The 19,184-nt window shown below is 42.2% G+C and overlaps 1 protein-coding gene across 1 annotated transcript in view; it reads left to right on the forward strand.

Annotated features, from left to right (window-relative positions):
- Positions 1-19,184, forward strand: part of EXT1 (exostosin glycosyltransferase 1) — a 282,585-nt gene that overhangs the window by 242,220 nt on the left and 21,181 nt on the right. Inside the window, exons 2-5 of the mRNA XM_044245058.1 lie at positions 4,129-4,222; positions 5,678-5,785; positions 11,511-11,630; positions 19,028-19,160. Of these exons, the coding sequence (XP_044100993.1) occupies positions 4,129-4,222; positions 5,678-5,785; positions 11,511-11,630; positions 19,028-19,160 (455 nt within the window). The remainder of the gene's footprint in view (positions 1-4,128; positions 4,223-5,677; positions 5,786-11,510; positions 11,631-19,027; positions 19,161-19,184) is intronic.

A 19,184-nucleotide genomic window follows, 5' to 3' on the forward strand; every position in this document is an offset into this window, starting at 1 on the left:
GAGGGAAGGACTTCAATTATGCATTATTACATGGCCCATTTTAAATGGGGTGTATCCCATCCATTATTCAGTACAACTTTAAGGAGAAAATTATTATGGCCATAAGTGGTTCCTGGCTTCTAGGTTAAATTCAGGTCATGTCATTTTATTGCATTTTTTCTTTGCAGTCATTTATGAAAACTGTTCTAACTTCTCTGTCACCGCCTATACAATGGGGAACTTAATGCCCATCTGAAAAGGGTAACAAAACCATTTATTAATTAAAGCTGAGAGTTCTCTGAGATAAATTGCCTGCCTTATCTGCTTACCTCCTTGCTTGGGATATCATGTGTTAATTATGTCTTTCTTTGAAGAAGTTTATGATTTTGATGTGACTTACGTTTCTAAACGTAATCATGGAGAATGAGTCCCTTCGAGAAGGCTGTCCCCCTCACGTGACCCGTCTTCTGCCTTTCTTCCCCCATCTCTAACCACCAATAACCACTCATCTGTTATCTGTTTCTAAAATTGTTATCTCATGAAGCTATATAAATAAATAATGCCGTCTATATCCTTTTGAGATTGGCTTTTTCACTTAGCGTGATTTCCTTGAGGATGTCATGTGTATCAATACTTCATTTCATTTTATTGCTGAGTATTCGAGGCTGTGGACGGACCAGAGTTTGGTGAACAATCCACCCAGCGAAGGACTTCAGAGAGTTTCCATTTGGGGCTGTTCAGGATAAAACTGCTGTGAACGTTCATGGGCAAGTTTCTGCGTGAAAATAAGTTTTCATTTTCTCTGGGATAAATGCCCAAGAGTGAAGTTGTTGGGTTATATGCTAATCGTGGTTTTAGTTTTAAAAAGAAACTGCCGAACTTTCCAATGGGACTGCTCTGTTTTCCCTTCGTACCACCAACACATGAGGGTTCCAGTCTCTCCCCGACCTCTCCAGCAACCGTCTCCCGAGCATAACCATCCTCACGGGTGATTTGCGTTTCCCTAATGGCTCATAATTAATGCTGAGTATCCTTTTACGTGCTTATTGGCACTTTGCGCATTTTCTTCGGAGCCATATCTAGTCAATCCTCGATATGTTTTCAGGTTGGATTGTCTTTTGATTGTTGAATGTCAGAATTCTTTACATATTAGGGGCTGTCTTTTCACTTTCTTAACGGCCGCTGGAAGGAGAGGGAGCCCAGTCGTCTTGACTGAACTTGCCTGAGTTGGAGCTTCTAGAAGGTGGAGCTGGGAGGGGTCTGTAAGGGAGCAGGTCATGGCTCAAATGTCACAGACGCTCACTGTTCTTGCCAAGATCGGGTAGGTTTTCTTGAACAAATGTTTTTCCATTTGTCATTATATCCTTAGGACCGTTTCCAAAACATTATATGAATGTTTTTGTCATTTTTACCCGTTAAGTTGTTGTTTTGCTTGGGAGGGTACCCACAGAGTTAGTGCCTCACTGTGCGAGGCCAGCCTTCTCGAATGTACTGTGTGATGTAGACACCTCTGGGAAACATGACACCTTCTGTTCTCATCTGTCTTTCTGCATTACCAGATGATTCTCTGGTAGGTCTCCCAACTGGAGTAGGATCTTCTCTGTACAACATCTACAGGACTAGAACAGGGCCTGAAACATTGTGTTTCTTGAGAGAGTGACTCCAAAAAAGAAAAAAAAAAGAATGTTTTAAGCCTCTAGAAGGAGGTGCATGGTGGGTGTAAGCACATCCAAATGGAGAGGTGCGTCCATAGCAGGGCTGAGCGGAAGGGTTCCTAACTCATGTGTGGCCCACCCAGAAAGACTGAACCCTTGCAGATTCATGGGCTGAGCATGGTTAGAAATCTGAAAATCGTTGTTTGAAGTTTTATGTGTACATGGCCTGGGTGTGTCTTCATGTGTCTCTAGGGATACACACAGCCATTAAACATACATTTTACACACGTGAGCAGATACCTAGATACAAGGACATACATACATATAGATACACAGACACTCATTTATACAATGGTTATGGAAGCCTTTGGAGCAGTGGGATATTCTGAAAGGATGTTCTTTCTTAACTACGAGTAACATAAAGAATAATGGGGTGTTCAAACAATCTCTCGTCATTTTGCTGATAAGGAAACTGAGTCCCAGAGAACTTCTGTGTTTTGTTCGTAATGTCACAGCTACGTAGGGGCAAGAATGTTCATCCCGTATCTCCCGTTACCTGTTGCGTGAAGGAACACAAGTTTTAGTCGTGCAAGCTTTATCCCTTGCATCAGCAAATCCTTTTCTATTTCCACTTAAATATCAACACCATAGAATAACTGTCATTTGAATTTCTGCTGTAAGTTTTCTACCTTCCTCTACCTCCACTCCTTCCCTAAAGTAATTCTGCAGCTGGCAACTTTGAAACTTGTTACCATCCAGAACATTAATAGGGTTTTACATTTTTAGCAGCCTAATGATGAGGCTGTAGGACCTTCTGTGCTAGTCCCTCAGGGGTTTCTATTCTGGGCATTTATTAAACTTTGCTGTAGTCTGAAGTATGTTTGACCTTTTTATATTACAATTTGAGTTTAAAGTTTTTATGTGTGTGTGTGTGTGTGTGTGTGTACTTATTTCCCCCTTCATTCATTAGGTAGAGAACCCAACCTTTTCAACAATTGAATTCGAAGATACTTATCAATTATTTCCCTGTGTTTGCTGAGCAAAGAAGAAGCCATTACCGTCATAATTTAATATTTCTTATTTAGCCAAATTTGAGCCCTCTTAAAAATCTTTTCTACTTTCAGGTCTATTTTGCAGTTTAATTAATGCAGCGAGGGTTTTTATTTTACTCTCAATGGAGATAATCTTAATCCATTCACGGTGACCTTTTCTTGTGCAAATTAGTTGTACAAGCTTGTTTAAGCAAATGGTCCTTTGCCTGATGTCTCTTCTTAATGACGGGTTTATAATTGAAAATTGGCTTACTCCCATATGCCTAGTTTGTATGAGAATATAAAAATAGATGTGGACTTTAAAAATATAAATGTATATATCAGTATCCCAAAACGAGGAGGGAAGAATCCGATGCCTGGAGGCTATGATTAAATTAGACTATTAGAGTCAGAAAATGCCGGTGACATATGCTACTGTCAAAGTCACACCTGTCTGCCGAGCATTGGAACCTCTTGAAAAATGAGAGTGATTTCATCTTAGCTCTGAGCATCCGCGCTTTCATAGGACAGGAGCCATTTCTGGCTTCCCAAGTTTGCTTAAACACATAATGAACCTGAAACTGCGTGTTTAGGAATGTGTTTGTGGATATCACTTTTAAAGTGATAGCCCTCCATAGAATGAAATGCTCCTTGCTTTTCCAGCACTTCACCAGCAGAAAGAGACAGCTGATGCTCATGTTATATTTTGCCTTTTTTCAAGTGCAAAACCCATGTGATAACTGCCAAGTGGTATTTGAGTAAAAGTCACAATCCTCTCTTCTGCACCCCGGTTTTCTGTGTTGCCTGCTTTTTTTTTCCTCTCTCGTTATTTTTATTTCCCCATTTCTTAGACCTGCTCCTTCCAGCTCCCTTGTCTTACCCCTCTAGGTCTTGTCCGCCGTTCTTGTAACAGGAGTGTTGGTCGGGCATAGCTGAATATTCTTGGTTCAACGCAGGAGAGAGAGAATGTTGTTTTGTGCTGGTAATGGAGGTTTCCTGAGTTGGTTTTAATAGCATGGGGTGGGGAACAAGGACCGTCCTAGCTTTGCTGAATGACATGGCATTAAACAAGAGGGACGGGTTGTGATCTTTTTCTCTCTCTTTCTCTCTTAAAAAAAAAAAAAAAAAAAGCGTATGGGAACAAGACATTTCATCAAGACACAAAAATCTGATTTTTGGAAACCAAACCTAGGCAAGCCAAATTGTTCCTGGGATGATGAGACTCGTCTTTTATATACTGCTTGCAAAAGACCCTAATTGCTTTGTCCCCCATGAAAGCTCACATTTGCTCTCCCTCGTGCGGCAGCCCCCCTGCACCGAGGGAACGTGAGAACGGCCCGCCAGCCAGCGTATTTCCTGAGTTGCTCTGGGTAATTTCATGCAGGTGTGAACCCACAGATGTTCGTGCCTCCCCCCACTCCTAACGGATCTTCGTTGGCTGATTGTTCCTCCTCTTCTTGTAGGTATGATTATCGGGAAATGCTGCACAATGCCACTTTCTGTCTGGTTCCTCGTGGTCGCAGGCTTGGGTCCTTCAGGTTCCTGGAGGCTCTGCAGGTAAGAGACTGAAAGCTCCCCGGCGGGGTGGGTTTAACCTCAGCCCTTCTGCTGGGATCTAAACGCCCTGCACGGTTTGCCTTGAACACCTGAGGTCTGTTTTCCCAAGAAAGTCTGTAACACCTTTAACAAGGGGGAGGGGGCAGGAAGAGGATTTACTCCCTGTCTTCGAACACGGTTTCACCACCAGGGACGATGGGTTCTTCAGGGACAGGTTTGCAAAAGGAGGGCAGATCAGATCGCTCAACAGCGGCGCCGCTGGGCTCCTGGCAGAGACCCTGCCCTGCCTGGAAACCGGTCTTAAGAGCACACTGGCTTAAGAAAATGCCTTCTTGGTGGTGCTTCCTAAAAGCAAATTGTCTTTTCTGCCCACCTCACCAGTTATCTCTTGGCGCCTCAAAATTCCAAGAGTGATGCCCAGGGGGTCACGCTGCTCCCTTTGGCCCGCCTGTCCCAAGGCTCTGCAGCTCTGGGGCCTGTGTGGGAGTCTGCTCATTAATTAGTCCACTGTGCAGAGGCCTCACCTGCTCAGACACCTGTGCACACTTCCTGCCCCTTGGGAGTGGCACTCAGCCTTCGCGACCTTGAGAAGAGCCTGCTCTCAGCTGAGACTCCTCCACTTCTTGCCCCTGGCTTCTCTGTTCTTTCCCCCTCTACATTCTGCACCTTGCCAAAGTCCGCTTTTTTGTGCAGTGCTCCCTACTAGCATACGTCATTCTGTCGTGTCCTCCAACGGAAGAGCTTCCTGCCCCTTCAGGCCCTTTCCATTATGTCCTGCGAAGCATACAGTCACGCATGTTCCCATCGCCTCTGTGAGATGTCGCATGAAGCAGATCGTTCTCAGCTTTGGATTAGTTTTCTGGACCCTTAGCCTGGCGTTTCTTGGCTGACAGATCACTGTGGGAGCGGTGCGTTGGTCTGCTCATGGTTCGGCTCCCTCCACAGTGAACAGACAGGTTCCGGCTCAGATGTTTGCACTGCAGGGCCTTGGGAACGCCCGGTAATAGCTGGGCCATGACACGCTTCATCAGGAATGCCAAGTCCCGTTCTGCCCTCTGTTACGCGTCACGGTGGGCTAAACCGCTCCACAGCCAGGCCAGTCCCATGGACAGAACCATTTGTATCCAAGGTTGGCTTTAGGCTAGGATGTTGTCGGTGGACGATTTTGTTACATCAATAAAACTTCTCGAACGAGGCCAGTCGTCTCCATGGAAGGAAGGTCAGCCAGACCATGTGCTAGAATAGAAACGGGGTTTTGGTCTTCGAGAGGGCAAGACTGGGAAACATGAAAACTCGTACGAGCTCTCTCTTCTTCTGGCCCAAGCAGCCTAGGATCCTTGCAGGGACGCCCAGGCAGAAACCCCAGTGCTTGAGCGTGCCGTGATGTCAGCTCCCATCGGAAAGGCTCCCCCTGGCGCTTCCCTCACGTTCACGAAGCTCTCTTCTTCCACGCAGGCCGCCTGTGTCCCTGTGATGCTCAGCAACGGATGGGAGCTGCCCTTCTCTGAAGTGATTAATTGGAACCAAGCCGCCGTCATAGGCGATGAGCGATTGTTATTACAGGTAAGGAAGGGGCTCTGGCCTTCAGCCCGTCCGCGAATTACTGCTGCCCCCATCCAGACTTTCAAAGAAGATGAATCCAAAAGGTCAGCTCTATAAAAGAAATTTTATCAGGAGAAAATGGCCTGTGTCATGGCGAATATGAAGTCATTTAATAGGACACTGTTCGCTTTCCCACACGAGACCCACCCGCGTGCGGGGAAGGTGTTTCCGAAGGGGAAGTGGCAGGTAAAAGGACGTGAACTTGGATGGTGGGACGAAGCGTACAACCGTCCTGTTCCACCTCCAGAATTGTTAGAAGTTGTACCAGAGCGTTTTTGTACCACCCTGCCACTTCCTATTCCTTTCCCCTGTTTCTGTGATTGCCTTCAGATTAATTGTCAGAAAGAAGGCGGTTTCTAGGGTTGATTCTTATAATTGGTGTTATCGTTGCTCAAGTGAACCAGTCTGGGGGCCTGAGCAGTGTTATCTTTAACATGTATATTTAAAACAGCAGACTCTAATTTAAAAAAAGATCGTTTAAATGTATTTTTTGCCATTTGGAGCTCTTTATTTTATTTTTATTTTATTTTATCACATCAAGAATGTTTAGCATGGGATTTGCCTTATTTTTTTTTTAAGGTTTTATTTATTTATTCGACAGACAGATCACAAGTAGGCAGAGAGACAGGCAGACAGGGGGAAGCAGGCTCCCCACGGACCAGAGAGCCCGACAAGGGACTCGATCCCAGGACCTTGACACCCTGACCTGAGCCGAAGGCAGACGCTTAACCCACTAAGCCACCCAGGCACCTATGGCCTTCTTATCTTTTATGCAGAATTATTACTGTTGACTGTGAGGTCCATATGTTAGACATCTCTGGAGTCTATTCATCTTCTTTAACTAAACTTTGTGCCCACTGATGTCGTAACACCCCATTTCTTTCCCACCCCCAACCCTGGCATTCCCCTCTTTAATTCTGTGAACTTGACTATTTTAGATACGTCATGTATGTAGAATCAGGCAGTGTTTGTCTTTCTGTGACTGGTTTATATCCCTTAGCATAATGTCCTCAGGGTTCTTGGGCCTGTATTGAAGAAGTCAGACTTCTTTTTTTTTTTTTTAAGATTTTATTTATTTTTATTTATTTATCAGAGAGAGGGGGGGGGAGAGAGCGAGCACAGGCAGACAGAATGGCAGGCAGAGGCAGAGGGAGAAGCAGGCTCCCCGCCGAGCAAGGAGCCCGATGTGGGACTCGATCCCAGGACGCTGGGATCATGACCTGAGCCGAAGGCAGCTGCTTAACCAACTGAGCCACTCAGGCGTCCCGAAGAAGTCAGACTTAATAATGATTAAAATGACCATAGTACCCAAGTGAATCTGTAGATTCCATGCAATCCCTATAAAAATCCTAATGGCATTTTTTTTTTACAGAAATTGAAAAATAATTTTAAAATTCATATAGAACCTACAAAAGACCCCAAAACAGCCACATCAGTCTTGAGAAAGACTAAAGCTGGAGGCATTATATTTCTTGATTTCAGAATATATCACAAAGCTACAGTCATCAAAATATTGTACTGCCATAGAGAAAGACAGATAGGCCAATAGAAGAAAACAGAAAGCCCAGAAAGAAATCTGCTCATATACGGTCAACTAATCGCCAATAAGGGTGTCTAAAGAGAGTCTGAACTTCTCATGAGCTGCCTAGGGAGAGGGATATGATACAGAGAAATCTTAGGGCAGCGATGGTCAGTCACTAAGGATTTTTTTTTTCTTTCTTTCTTCTTTTTTTCTTTTTTTTTTCTTAAAGAGTGAGCACATGCAGGAGGGCTAGGTGGGGCAGGAAGCTGAGGGAGAGGGAGAGAGACTCACAGGATACCCACCGGGGCGGAGCCCGATGCGGGGTTTGAGCTCAGGACCCTGAGATCACAACCTGAGCCTAAATCAAGAGCTGGACCTTTAACTGGCTGAGCCACCCAGGTGTCCCCACTAAGGATTTCTGAAGCCCTTTTGTGCAATAATGTTTTAGGTTCCACATAAACTGCCGTACTCCTTTCTCTAAAAATTACAGAGTATTTTAATGTTTTTCATTGATGGTATTATATACTTTATCTTGAACTACCAAAATATAGAACGACCTTTTTTTTCTTTTTTTTTTTTTTAATGTCCTGGGCTTGCTTTTTTTTTTTTTTTTTTTTTTAAATCAGGAAAATTAAGTTCCTAACTCTGTCATTGATTCTGCTTCGACTGCTGGCCAGTCTGCTAGCTGGCTGATGTAACCCAGTTTTCTTCCTACAGTAACAGTGAGATACCTGTACCCAAGAGGGCTGTGAATTAGGCAAGCCAGGTTGAACACAGCCCCCAGAACATTCCTTCCCTCTGGTACTCAGGGATGTGATCTCCTTGGCCCCTGGAACCTCCAAAACAAGAGGAACACGTGACCTAGCAGAATCCTCCCTGGGCCAGACGGCGTATGTCAATAACATCGACTCATGAAAGGCCAGACAAAAGGGAGATGTGTAATTCTTTTTTTTTCCATGTTGCCTTTTTCCTTCCTTTTATGATTTTTTAAAATAAATGTATCATCATCAAAGGAACCTTGGGAAATAAAAGGAATAAAACCCATCAGCCATCATTTCTCTAGTCGTAGACTAGAGAAATTTGATGGGAATGACTTGGAAGGAGGTCTTAGGAAATCATTCTAGGACACTTCATTGTGGTTGTCTGCTTTCTACCATTTCACTAAAGCTGGCGTGGCTTTTGCCTTCTGAAGCAGTTGTTTGGGCCTGACTCTGAAGATTCTGTTTTCCGTTCTGCCCTTACCCAAACTTGCCGGTGTTTCCCGTTCTCGAACGTGGTCTGCCTTAACACAGCTGCCTCCATGCTGAACCGCGACTGCGCGTCGTTGACAATCGTTATAAAGAGCTGGCACGGAGCCCAAAAGTCTGCTCTGGGAGATGTTGTTGTTATGTTACAATTTTTCGTTTCCTGTTTTAGAACAGCTCGGATGTTTTTATTTGCATATATTCTTGTCGTTGTGTCACCAGGAGAGCTGAATGTTGCTTTCCTGTATCTATTTTGGGAGATTCCATTAGTTTTGTTACCAAACGTGACCTTTTATTAAGACTTCATTGAGTTCTGCAACGCAGAGCCATCCGGCCAAATTGGAATTAATTTATCACTCCCGCATACCTGTCTCTCGGGACAAGCAGATTAATAAGCAATAGCCAAACGCCACGAAAACCTGGAACTCTATCTTTTCTGTCAGTTGCAATTCTCTTCCAGAACACTTTCCAAGAGCTATCATTTATATTGTATGTACAAATGGGGCAGTGTATATAGGTCGCTTGATGTCCTAATGTCAAATTGTGGCTTGCAAAAAAAGGGGAGCGTATGGGTAGGTTAATGTGTGATATTCCCTTGGGGCGCCCAGCTCTCGGTTTCGGCTCAGGTCACGCTCGACGTGCAGTCTACTTAAGATTCTCTTCTCCCTCTGCCCCTTCCCCCCACATGCTCTCTCTCTCTTTCTATCTCTAGCATAAATTAAAAAAAAAAAATCTTTTGTAAAAAATACGTGATATTCCCTTTATTCATTCATAAGCATAACCTACCTCGTTTTCTGGAGACTGTAGTGACAGTTGTTTTGGGCATTTTTCTAATGGACTGGTTTCTTGCGCCCACGACAAAACAGTGAAGTCAACCTATATGACTCTTAGAATATGCCCCTGACATTCAGAAGAGGGCATGATGATGAAAATTGAGCAGGGTAACTTTTTTCTAGTCTTTTTTGGCAATGTAGGTAATTTTCTCAGTAAATAAAAATAAATTGTCCTTGACTTACCAAGGATCCATGTGTGACATGGATAGTTTCTCTACCTTCTCCAAGGGTGTTTTACTTCCACTTGACCTTGAGCTCTAATTTCAGGCTAACATTTGCCTGCCTGTGCTTCTCCTTTACCCATAGCCTGCATACTCCTTCAGCATTGGGCATCCAGATACACACTTGGGGCCACAGATTCAGGGTCTGCTTTGGGATATTGCCAAAGCAAGTGAGCTATAAAGCTATTTCATTGCTTCTCTGTGGAATAGTCTTGAGTCAAAAAAATGTGCTACCACCTCCTTCCCCTCCAGTGGAAATTCAGATACAGCCGTAGTCACAATGCCATAAGTAACTTTCTTATTAAAGCAGTTAACAGAGCATTCCCGCTTCAGCCCAGGCCCCCACGTCTGTCTGATTAGTTACGCGTTAGCGAAGCAAGCATGCAGAAAGAGGTGAGCGCAAGAGGGCAGTTGCTAATCACAAGGAATCTCCTCTTAGAGTATACAGACTCCATAAATGAAACAGACCTTGAACTGTAGGTGAAGATAGGGAGCGAGCTCAGCAAACTCACCAGAAACCCAGGAAGTACGTGTCAGAGCTCCAGATCCAAACAAGTTCACGTGCAGATACTAAGCAATTGGTCCAACATTGAGTATCATCACCTTATGTCACTCTTCTTATTAGTAATAATAATAGCAGTAGTAATAATTTGCTGTGTGAGGTAAGCTTCCCATGTTCTAGGCACTGTGCTAAGTAAGCACTTACATGATCTCCATTACCACCTTCTGATGTTAGTACCGTATCCCCTTGTGGTTAAATGAAGAGATGGAATCCTTGAGAGATCAAATAACTTGTCCAAGAGCACAGCTAGTAAATGGTAGAACCAAGAATTCCCACCTTGGTCTAATTTCTGTGTCTCTGTGCTTAACCATTAAGCTATATTGCTTGTAAAAATAATGATATGCCTATGCTGGGATCAGCTGGCCATGTTCAGTTCAACTCTTATTTCTTGAATAACTGCTGTAACTATGTAAAAGCCATTCTTACGGCCTTGAACTGTGTAGCTGGATGGATAGGATGTAGATCTCGCCTTTAAAATCATGTAGCCTGTTAGAGAATGGTGATGGTAGGATGTGTATGAAGTTTGACAGATCGTGGTAGATTGGGGTAAGTGCAAGAGCCAAAAAGACAGGCTGGGGAGCAGAAGAGTCCTTGGGGTAAGGTTGCAGGTGTGCGCACTTAGAAATGACTGTCCAGCTACAGATTAAACGGAGAGGCTCAGAGACATTCTTTTAAAAGCCTCTTTGTAGATCATTCGGAGTCCCTGGCATGGCATGTCTTGGAGTGTTTGGGGGATAATGTCTTTCAGCCTTTCCCCAAAGCTGATCGCTCCCTTCTGGGTAGAATGTGGTCCTCCAAGTAGAGATTGAGAATCTGTGGGACCCTAATCAATTTATAAGCTATTACTAAGTCTAAAGGGGGGCTTGAACTTCCATGCATTAACGGTCATTAAAGCTGATCCCGGGTAAGTACTGTGTGTGCCTGACACTTCTGAAGGGCATTTCAAGTCAGGAGTTGGTAAGTTTTAGCCGATCGATATGCTAAAACTTGAATGTTAAGGGGCGCCTGGGTGGCTCAGTGGGTTAAGCCGCTGCCTTCGGCTCGGGTCATGATCTCAGGGTCCTGGGATTGAGGCCCGCATCAGGCTCTCTGCTCAGCAGGGAGCCTGCTTCCTCCTCTCTCTGCCTGCCTCTCAGCCTGCTTGTGATCTCTCTCTGTCAAATAAATAAATAAAATCTTTAAAAAAAAAAAAAAAAACTTGAATGTTAAGAAGTATAAAAGCCTAACCCAGGTGGATTCTTTCGATCCAATGGCATCTTGTTGTTTGACAGTTATGGTTATTTTGTGTTCACCTTGTGTTACAGATCCCTTCTACAATCAGGTCTATTCATCAGGATAAAATCCTAGCACTTAGACAGCAGACACAATTCTTGTGGGAGGCTTATTTTTCTTCAGTTGAGAAGATTGTATTAACTACACTAGAGGTAAGTGAGACCCCTTGGCTCTTGGTCTTGAATAATGGTCCTTTATACATTTCTGTTGGCTTTCTCTTCTGTTATTGGTGAGGCGTAATTGGTCAAACCAAATTTTTTGTCCTCGGATGTGTCAGTTAACCCTCTTTTACCTGCTCTGCTATGCCCAAGCAGATCCCTCCGTTCCTCACAAAACTCCACAGAGGACAACGGTCTTGAGGAGGAATGACAGACACTCCTTGACACAGCAGTTGGCTCTGTCTCCCATCATTTCAGCGATATGTGGTTAATGGCTGTCCTCACGTCCTTCACACTCGGTGGCCTCAGTCGGAGACCTGTTTCTGGAGCCTAGTTAGAAATCAGATAGTGACCAAGTAGGGGGAAATCTTCTACCATTCTAGAAATACGGGCAGTTTACTGGGTACCAGCAGCATCAGAGGTACCCCAAGATCAATTCTCAAGCCGTACCACCGAACCAACATCGATTTCACAAGGATGTGTTAAGAAAATTGGGATTACGCTTCCCTGGTGCAGAAAGTGTGAAACCCTATGAAAGCAGAAAATCTTCTAGGCCTATGTGTGCCCCTTGTTAGTTGCTTTTTTTTTTTTTTGAGGCAGGAGGGGAAAAAAAGAGGGAAGCATGGAGATGATTAAAACCTTTGGAAGTAGAACAGATAGTGATGGCCTGAGGCTACAGCACCGAAGCACAGAGAGCTAAGAGAAGAGTTAGAAAACTGCACAGTCATGAATTACAGACTCGCAGGAAGGAGAGCAGAGGTCCTCTCATGAGACACACACCATTAAGGTGATTCTGAGGGGTTCCCATAATACCGCAGGGGCATCCGTGGCATCACTTTGGGGTACTTGCTGTGGAAAGGTGTTTACTGTGCCCAAAGCTAGTATAATAGGTAATGTAACCTGTTTAGATCTGGAGTCTGAGTAATACCAAGAAAACTCAAAATTACCCTGTTTTGTCCACACTCCTGTTCTCTTGCCATCCTGGGTACCAGACCCTGTGCTGCTCATGTCCTAGGTACAGTGGGGCATTTCCCTACCCCCAGCCGAACCTGGGCTCCTGCTCTGGTCGGGGTATCTTCTCAGGAATGGTACGTGCTTTTTTTGTTGTTTTTGTTTTTTTTTCCATCCCAGAAGTAGGTGAAAGGGGCTCTTCAGGAGCCAGGCTCCTGCCATGGAGGGGCCAAGGTCAGAATGGTCTCCGGGGGCTTCCTTCTTGCAAGCAAACTTGTGGCTCCTTAAAATCGGTTGTATTTGTTCATCTGTGCATAGCAGCAGGTTTGACAATGTAATAGTAGATTTTACTCTTCTATCCTGTCGTCCGTCCAAGAACCTTCCTAGACCCTTCTTAAGGAAAGTTGAATGTCAATTTTTTTTCTTTGTGGAATGAGTGCTTTTTATGAAAAGAGGACATGTTCATTTTAGAAAATAATGGAAAATACTTAAAGCATAAAAATAAAATAATCTACCCATACAAAATCGACCCATATATATTGACATATAAATACACACAAACACATACATGTTTGTTTTTTTCTAGGCAAATTGATACACATGTTATAATTTTTAGAATCTTTCAGGGGCGTCTAGCTGGCTGGGTCAGCAGAGCCAGTGACTCTTTCACTCAGGGGTATGAGTTCAAGCCCCATGTTGGGTGTGGAGCCCACTTAAAAATAAATCAGTAAATAAAGAGGAGTCTTTCTGAATTTAGTTTATAATGTGTTTTTTCTCCTTGAAATAATGTACTCTTAACATTATCTCATGCTGATAGATTTTTTGCAATTATTTTAATGACTATATAATACTCCATGATATCACTTAATTTTTTTCATTATCCTCAATTTGAAGACATTGCCATTGTTTCTGGTTTCTCATTACTAGACACATTGTTGAAGCAAATAGCCTCAGCACTAAATTGTTGCATAGGTTCAAGATTACTTCCATAGGATTAATTCCTTGAATTCAAAGTCCTGGTTCAAAGAATATGACAAATGCTAAGATTTCTAATAAATTGTCAATTTTCCTGCAATAGAATGAAGTTAATTTATATTCCTTTCAGCATATGTGAAAGGACTTGTTTTTATTATTTCTGATATTTTTCACTTTCACCAATATTGTGTATTATATCTTTCAAAATGATAAATTATTATTTTCTTAATTTATATTTCTTAGGATATTAGTAAGAATGATTTTTTCCATATTTCTTAGGCACCTCACAAAGAAAGAAATAGAAATGGCCATAGAGTTGTCCCACTTTCTCTTATTAATTTTTAAGAGCTTATTGTATTAGAAATATTAACCTGTTGACTCTTCTGCTACACATATTTCCTCCAACTTGTGGCATCCCTTTCTATTTTATTTATGATGAGGCAGTCTCTTCTTCTGTGGATTTTCCATTTGCTACTCTTCAGAAAGGACCTTTTGACACATAATGTATACATACACATTCCCTTGTGTTTTTCTAGTACTTTTGTGGTTAACTCTTTAGATTTAGCTATTTAATCCAGTTTACTTTCATATATATGACCTGTACTGAAGAGTCTATTTTTTTTCTTCTTTGACAGATTGTTGTGTAGTTTGTCCAGACATCCAAAGTTTTCATGCCTCCATCTTGTCACATGCCACAATTTTGCACCTCTGGGTCTGATTCTGGTCTTGTCAGGATTCTGGCCTATTAGTTGTCCGCTCTAAAACACGAAGGCCACATATTTTCATTTTTCCTCCCTTATACCCTCCTTTGGTGGACCTCCGTTTATTGAACTAATCTCCTATTGTTGGCTGTTAACGTTGTTTCTAGTTGTTTGTTTTGTATAGATCTAGATACAGATGTCTTTTTTTTTTTTTTTTAAAGATTTTATTTATTTATTTGACAGAGAGAGATCACAAGTAAGCAGAGAAGTAGGCAGAGAGATAGAGAGAGGAAAGCAGGCTCTCCGCCCAGCGGAGAGCCCAATGTGGGACTCGATCCCAGGACCCTGGGATCATGACCTGAGCCGAAGGCAGCGGCTTAACCCACTGAGCCACCCAGGCGCCCCAAGATACAGATGTCTTTATCTGAGCAATGGGTTTCTACATGTATCTTAGGCGACATCTTTGTTTCTCTGAGACAGAGTCCTTAAAGTGAGATAATTACTAGGCCAGAGTCTAGGTTCATGATCTGCTTGCCAAGTTACTCTCCAAGAAGGATGAATCAGTCTGGACTCTCATACACCGTCTGCGGGGAGACCTTGTCTAGCAGGCCTCTTGTTAGTCTTAAGGATCATAATTAAACCACACATGCATACCAATGACTGTGCATATTTGCCAGATAAAAGGTGGTATCTCATTAATTACATTCCTTTTGAGTATGGTTTATGGTATAGAGCTGGTCTCTTGCCTGTTCAGTTAGCAGTGCTCAGTTATCCTGTAAGAACAGTTAAGATGTGTTATAGTCATCAGAATAGAACCTCAAGTCAAGTTGTGGTCCTCTCTGTGCTGGAAAGGCCTTCTTCCCCTTGGATTTAAGCCATCCAGTTCTTTAGCGACACCGTTGTTTTGAAAACAACTATGAACCATATACTTCATTCAAATTTATAGCAACTGTCAAATCTCCTTCTATTGTTCCAAGATTGGATTGTAACAGTTTGACCCTTTAACCGAATTGCATGAAAGATACCATCCAGTTTCCCTTTTTAATTCAGAACTCAGGTTACCCCAGAATTCAGTGTAAATAGAAAAGCAGAGAACATAGCACAAAATGCCATCCGCATACACAAATAAAGCCAACGTGTTTATGAGAAAGACTTTAAGTATCCCATATCAAAAATGGCTACCTGGCTTAGAACTTAGATGATATAGGTCAGTCTGTGCTGAAGCTCCTAAGTTATGAGGATAATTCAGAGTTACCCTTAGACCATGTAGATTTGAGGATCCTTTGCTTTCAGGATGTTCTACGCTCAGACTCTGAAACACTGGGTTTTACTTCCTTGTTTGCTATACTGTAGGCTATAGGAAGAGGATGACTTGGTGTTTGGAGAATATGAGCCTTCGTGTTGTAGGTGATGCTTAGACACTATTGGAAGCAGGACCCCTTCTCTCCAATGCCAATGTCAAGTACTCAGTACATTACAGTGCGCTGTACTCTGTCATACTTGGGACGTGGTCTGCTAGAAGCTTCCTAATTCTGCGTCTTGGAATTAAGGAGTTACTGAGTCAGAGCTAGGCTCTTTGGAGCTCTATTTTTGTGTGTTTGTGTGTGTATGCAAACTGAGAAGTAATGATGGGGACAGTGATAAAATGTTGCAGAGACGGCATTCCTTCATCGATCCCATTGTTTGTCAGAATATTACACAGCAGCAGCCTGACACTAATGACTGAACCATGGGAACTCAGTCAGAATCAAGGTGAGTGAAAGAAAAGTGCACAAGATTGTAATAATGTGTGGAAAGAACTAATGGTCGTTTGGACAGCACATTTTTAATGGAGTTTTGTGAAGTATGCTCCGATTTTTTTCCTCTCCAGTTACCTAACAATGCACATTCCAACCTTGGTATTGCTGATGCTGTTGTGTAGTGGAATATTAAAGTCAGGGAGATAATGGAAAGAGAATGCTTTGGCTCAAAGTGAGGTGGCATAAGGGGGCACTGCGTGTGTGGGGCAGCCTTGCTTTGGTCAAAAGACCGAGTCAGGGCCACACAAAATGACAGTAACCTGTAACCAGTAGTCCATTATTCATAAAACAGATGGCGCATAAAAAAGAAAAATAAGGAGCCTGTCATTCTTCCCTTTGAATTCGTATTAATGAGAAATACTATCCCTCTCAAGGGTGCTAGTTCCATCTATAATGAAAAGCTTTTGTACTGTGTGTGTACACGTGTCTGCGTGTATGTTGTTGATTTTCTTTATGGCCGTAGAGATGTCCAGCTTCTAAGTGTGGTGTCTTCTTCCACAGCAGTAAAGAGTGAGCTCCAGGACTCCAAAAGGATCCTGGGAGCTGTCCAGGGTAGCAGTAGGGAGAATGGGACATTAGGAGAGGGACAGAACAACTTTTCTGTTTGGTGAAATGAGGTCCATACTCTTTCAGACTTCTGAGAAGGCAAGTTGTTACAAACCCTTTAGAAAATGTTTGTCAGTACGTATAAACAGCCTTAAAAATATTTGTACCCATTGACAGACTCCTAAAGTATCATTTCTAGATGTGGAAAATTTTAATTCACAAATACATATAGCCATTGTTTAGCATGAAAAAATTACACTGTTGTTGGTCATTGAGGATAAGTAACCCACAAATACTATTAATATGGAAAGATACCTATGATAGATAATATCTGTGATATTATAGTGGTGTAAATTGAAAGAATCTATGCCTAGAAAATGAATGCAGGAATGAAAGTTATTTTTAAGGCAAAAAGGTCAAGTCTTAAGTGTAAAAACTTAGGCGGCTACTCCTAACAAATTCTGAGAGGTGATTATAATTTATGTGATATTTTATTGTTTTATTACAGATGAGGAAAGTGAGACATAAAAGTGGCAAATTGCTTGACCCAGGTTAAATTAAATATTTGCAATGGCCCTTGTACCTTTGCTGATACCTTCCTATAGAGATTCATTTGAAGAGAGTGTGATGTGCTCATTGCTATCTTAGAAGAATACCAAAACTTATTGTATCCTTGAATTTGAAACAATAACAATGTTGTGCTGCTGAGCTAGAAAGAGTATGACAATGAGGAGGATTCTGCTGAAAGATGGTGACCCGTTTTGTGGCATCCCTTAGATACTTGTCATTTGTATATGTGTCAGATTTATGATGCTGTCTACTTCCAATTTATTCTGTGTCTTGGTATCCGAATTCACTTAAGTGACCACATGTTGGAAAGTACATAAATTCAGAAAGCCAAAAAAGTGGATCTAAATGAAAAGCTATAAGGGAATATAGATAGTAGATTTAGAAGATATAAATAACATAAAACTAGGATAAATGGTATTTGAAGTGAAATTGCTCGCCATGTGAAAACCCTTTACAACCACAAGAAGTTTCTCATAATTAATGCCCAGACAATAGCATTTTAACACATCTCTGTTGTCCCACAGAAAATAAACGTTACTGTTTTAGCTAGGTTCCTAAACCCTCCACCAAATTAGAAATTTCTACCTAGCCACATGAACAGTTTTGATCTGAGGGAAAGAGAAAAATGCAGAAGTCATTAAACTAAAATATTTGAGATCTTCCAAATTACCTCCTTGCTTCCTTCTTTCTCTCTCATTAAGAAATGTAAACATGATAAGGTTTGCAAAAATAAATGTAGCTCACTTTATTACTTATCTACCACTATGTGGGATAAGATGGTTGTATTAATAACCTTAAATGATAAAGCTCCATTGAAAATGGTCTTTACTGAAAGTCACATTGCAATAAATGGGGCCCTGGAAAATAATGATTTAGGTCTTAAATCTCTTGACAGACATGGCAGGCTTTTTCTTTTTTTCCTTTTTCTTTCTTTCTTTCTTTGTTTTTGTTTTTTTTTTTTTTTTTTTGAGTACAGGAAAAAATCGCTGCAAACATGAAATCCTGTATCAAGTTAATTATTTGCCAAATCATATCTTAATGAGTGGATGGTATAATTACAAGAGTCTGAAAGTCACAGAGAGAAATCTGTAAAGTGGACTAATCACGTTCATCTGACAAATGATTCGGGATGGGAGAATGTTTGACTCTAAATGTGGAATTTAATGATCTGCGAGGTCCCAAAGTCCAGAGAAACTAATGAACTAGCATGGCTATTAGTCTTCATATGCCATGGTTCTTGTTCTGTTATGTGAGATGTTTTGAGCAATTGTTAACTCGCTGCTCTTTGAGAAGAAATGTAGAAAAACTTCAGCTAAGTAATACCCCAATGTCCTACAATTGACTTTGAAAGGAAAACGAAATATGACAGATAAGTCTGCCTCCTCAATGAAAGGAACAGATCGGAACTTCAACAGTTTCTAGAATGTTCCGTGCTTTCTGGCCCCTCCCAGCCTGGTCTCTGCCTGCACATCTCTATGGACCGAGAACAGATCTTCCTGGCATGGATCTAGAACCAGAGCTAAGTGCCCAGCCATCAAGGAAGCTGTTCTACGCACTCAGCTTTGAAATGAGAACGTACCTATTATCATAGAAAGACAAGGTGGAATTTATGCTAAAACTGAAGTTGAATTAGAAAGTTTGATGAGCTGTCATTCATCTCTTTCTCTCTCCCGCTCTCTTCCACTGCTCCGTCACTCTGTGTGTGTCCGGGACACTTGGATCAGTGGGGAATCTGGGGATAGAGTCACTACTCTGAGGGCTATCATTCCTCACACTGGAACTGAACATGCTGCTTATCAGATACCGTCAAGGTCTCCTCCTCACCACGTCCTGTGTTTTTACCTTCTAGATTATTCAGGACAGAATATTCAAGCACATATCACGTAACAGTTTAATATGGAACAAACATCCTGGAGGACTGTTCGTACTACCACAGTATTCATCCTATCTGGGAGACTTTCCTTACTACTATGCTAATTTAGGTAAGTGAGTTCCTTCCAGAGCGC

This window comes from Neovison vison, chromosome 4 (genome assembly GCF_020171115.1).
Source record: "Neovison vison isolate M4711 chromosome 4, ASM_NN_V1, whole genome shotgun sequence".
Classification (NCBI taxonomy): domain Eukaryota; kingdom Metazoa; phylum Chordata; class Mammalia; order Carnivora; family Mustelidae; genus Neogale; species Neogale vison.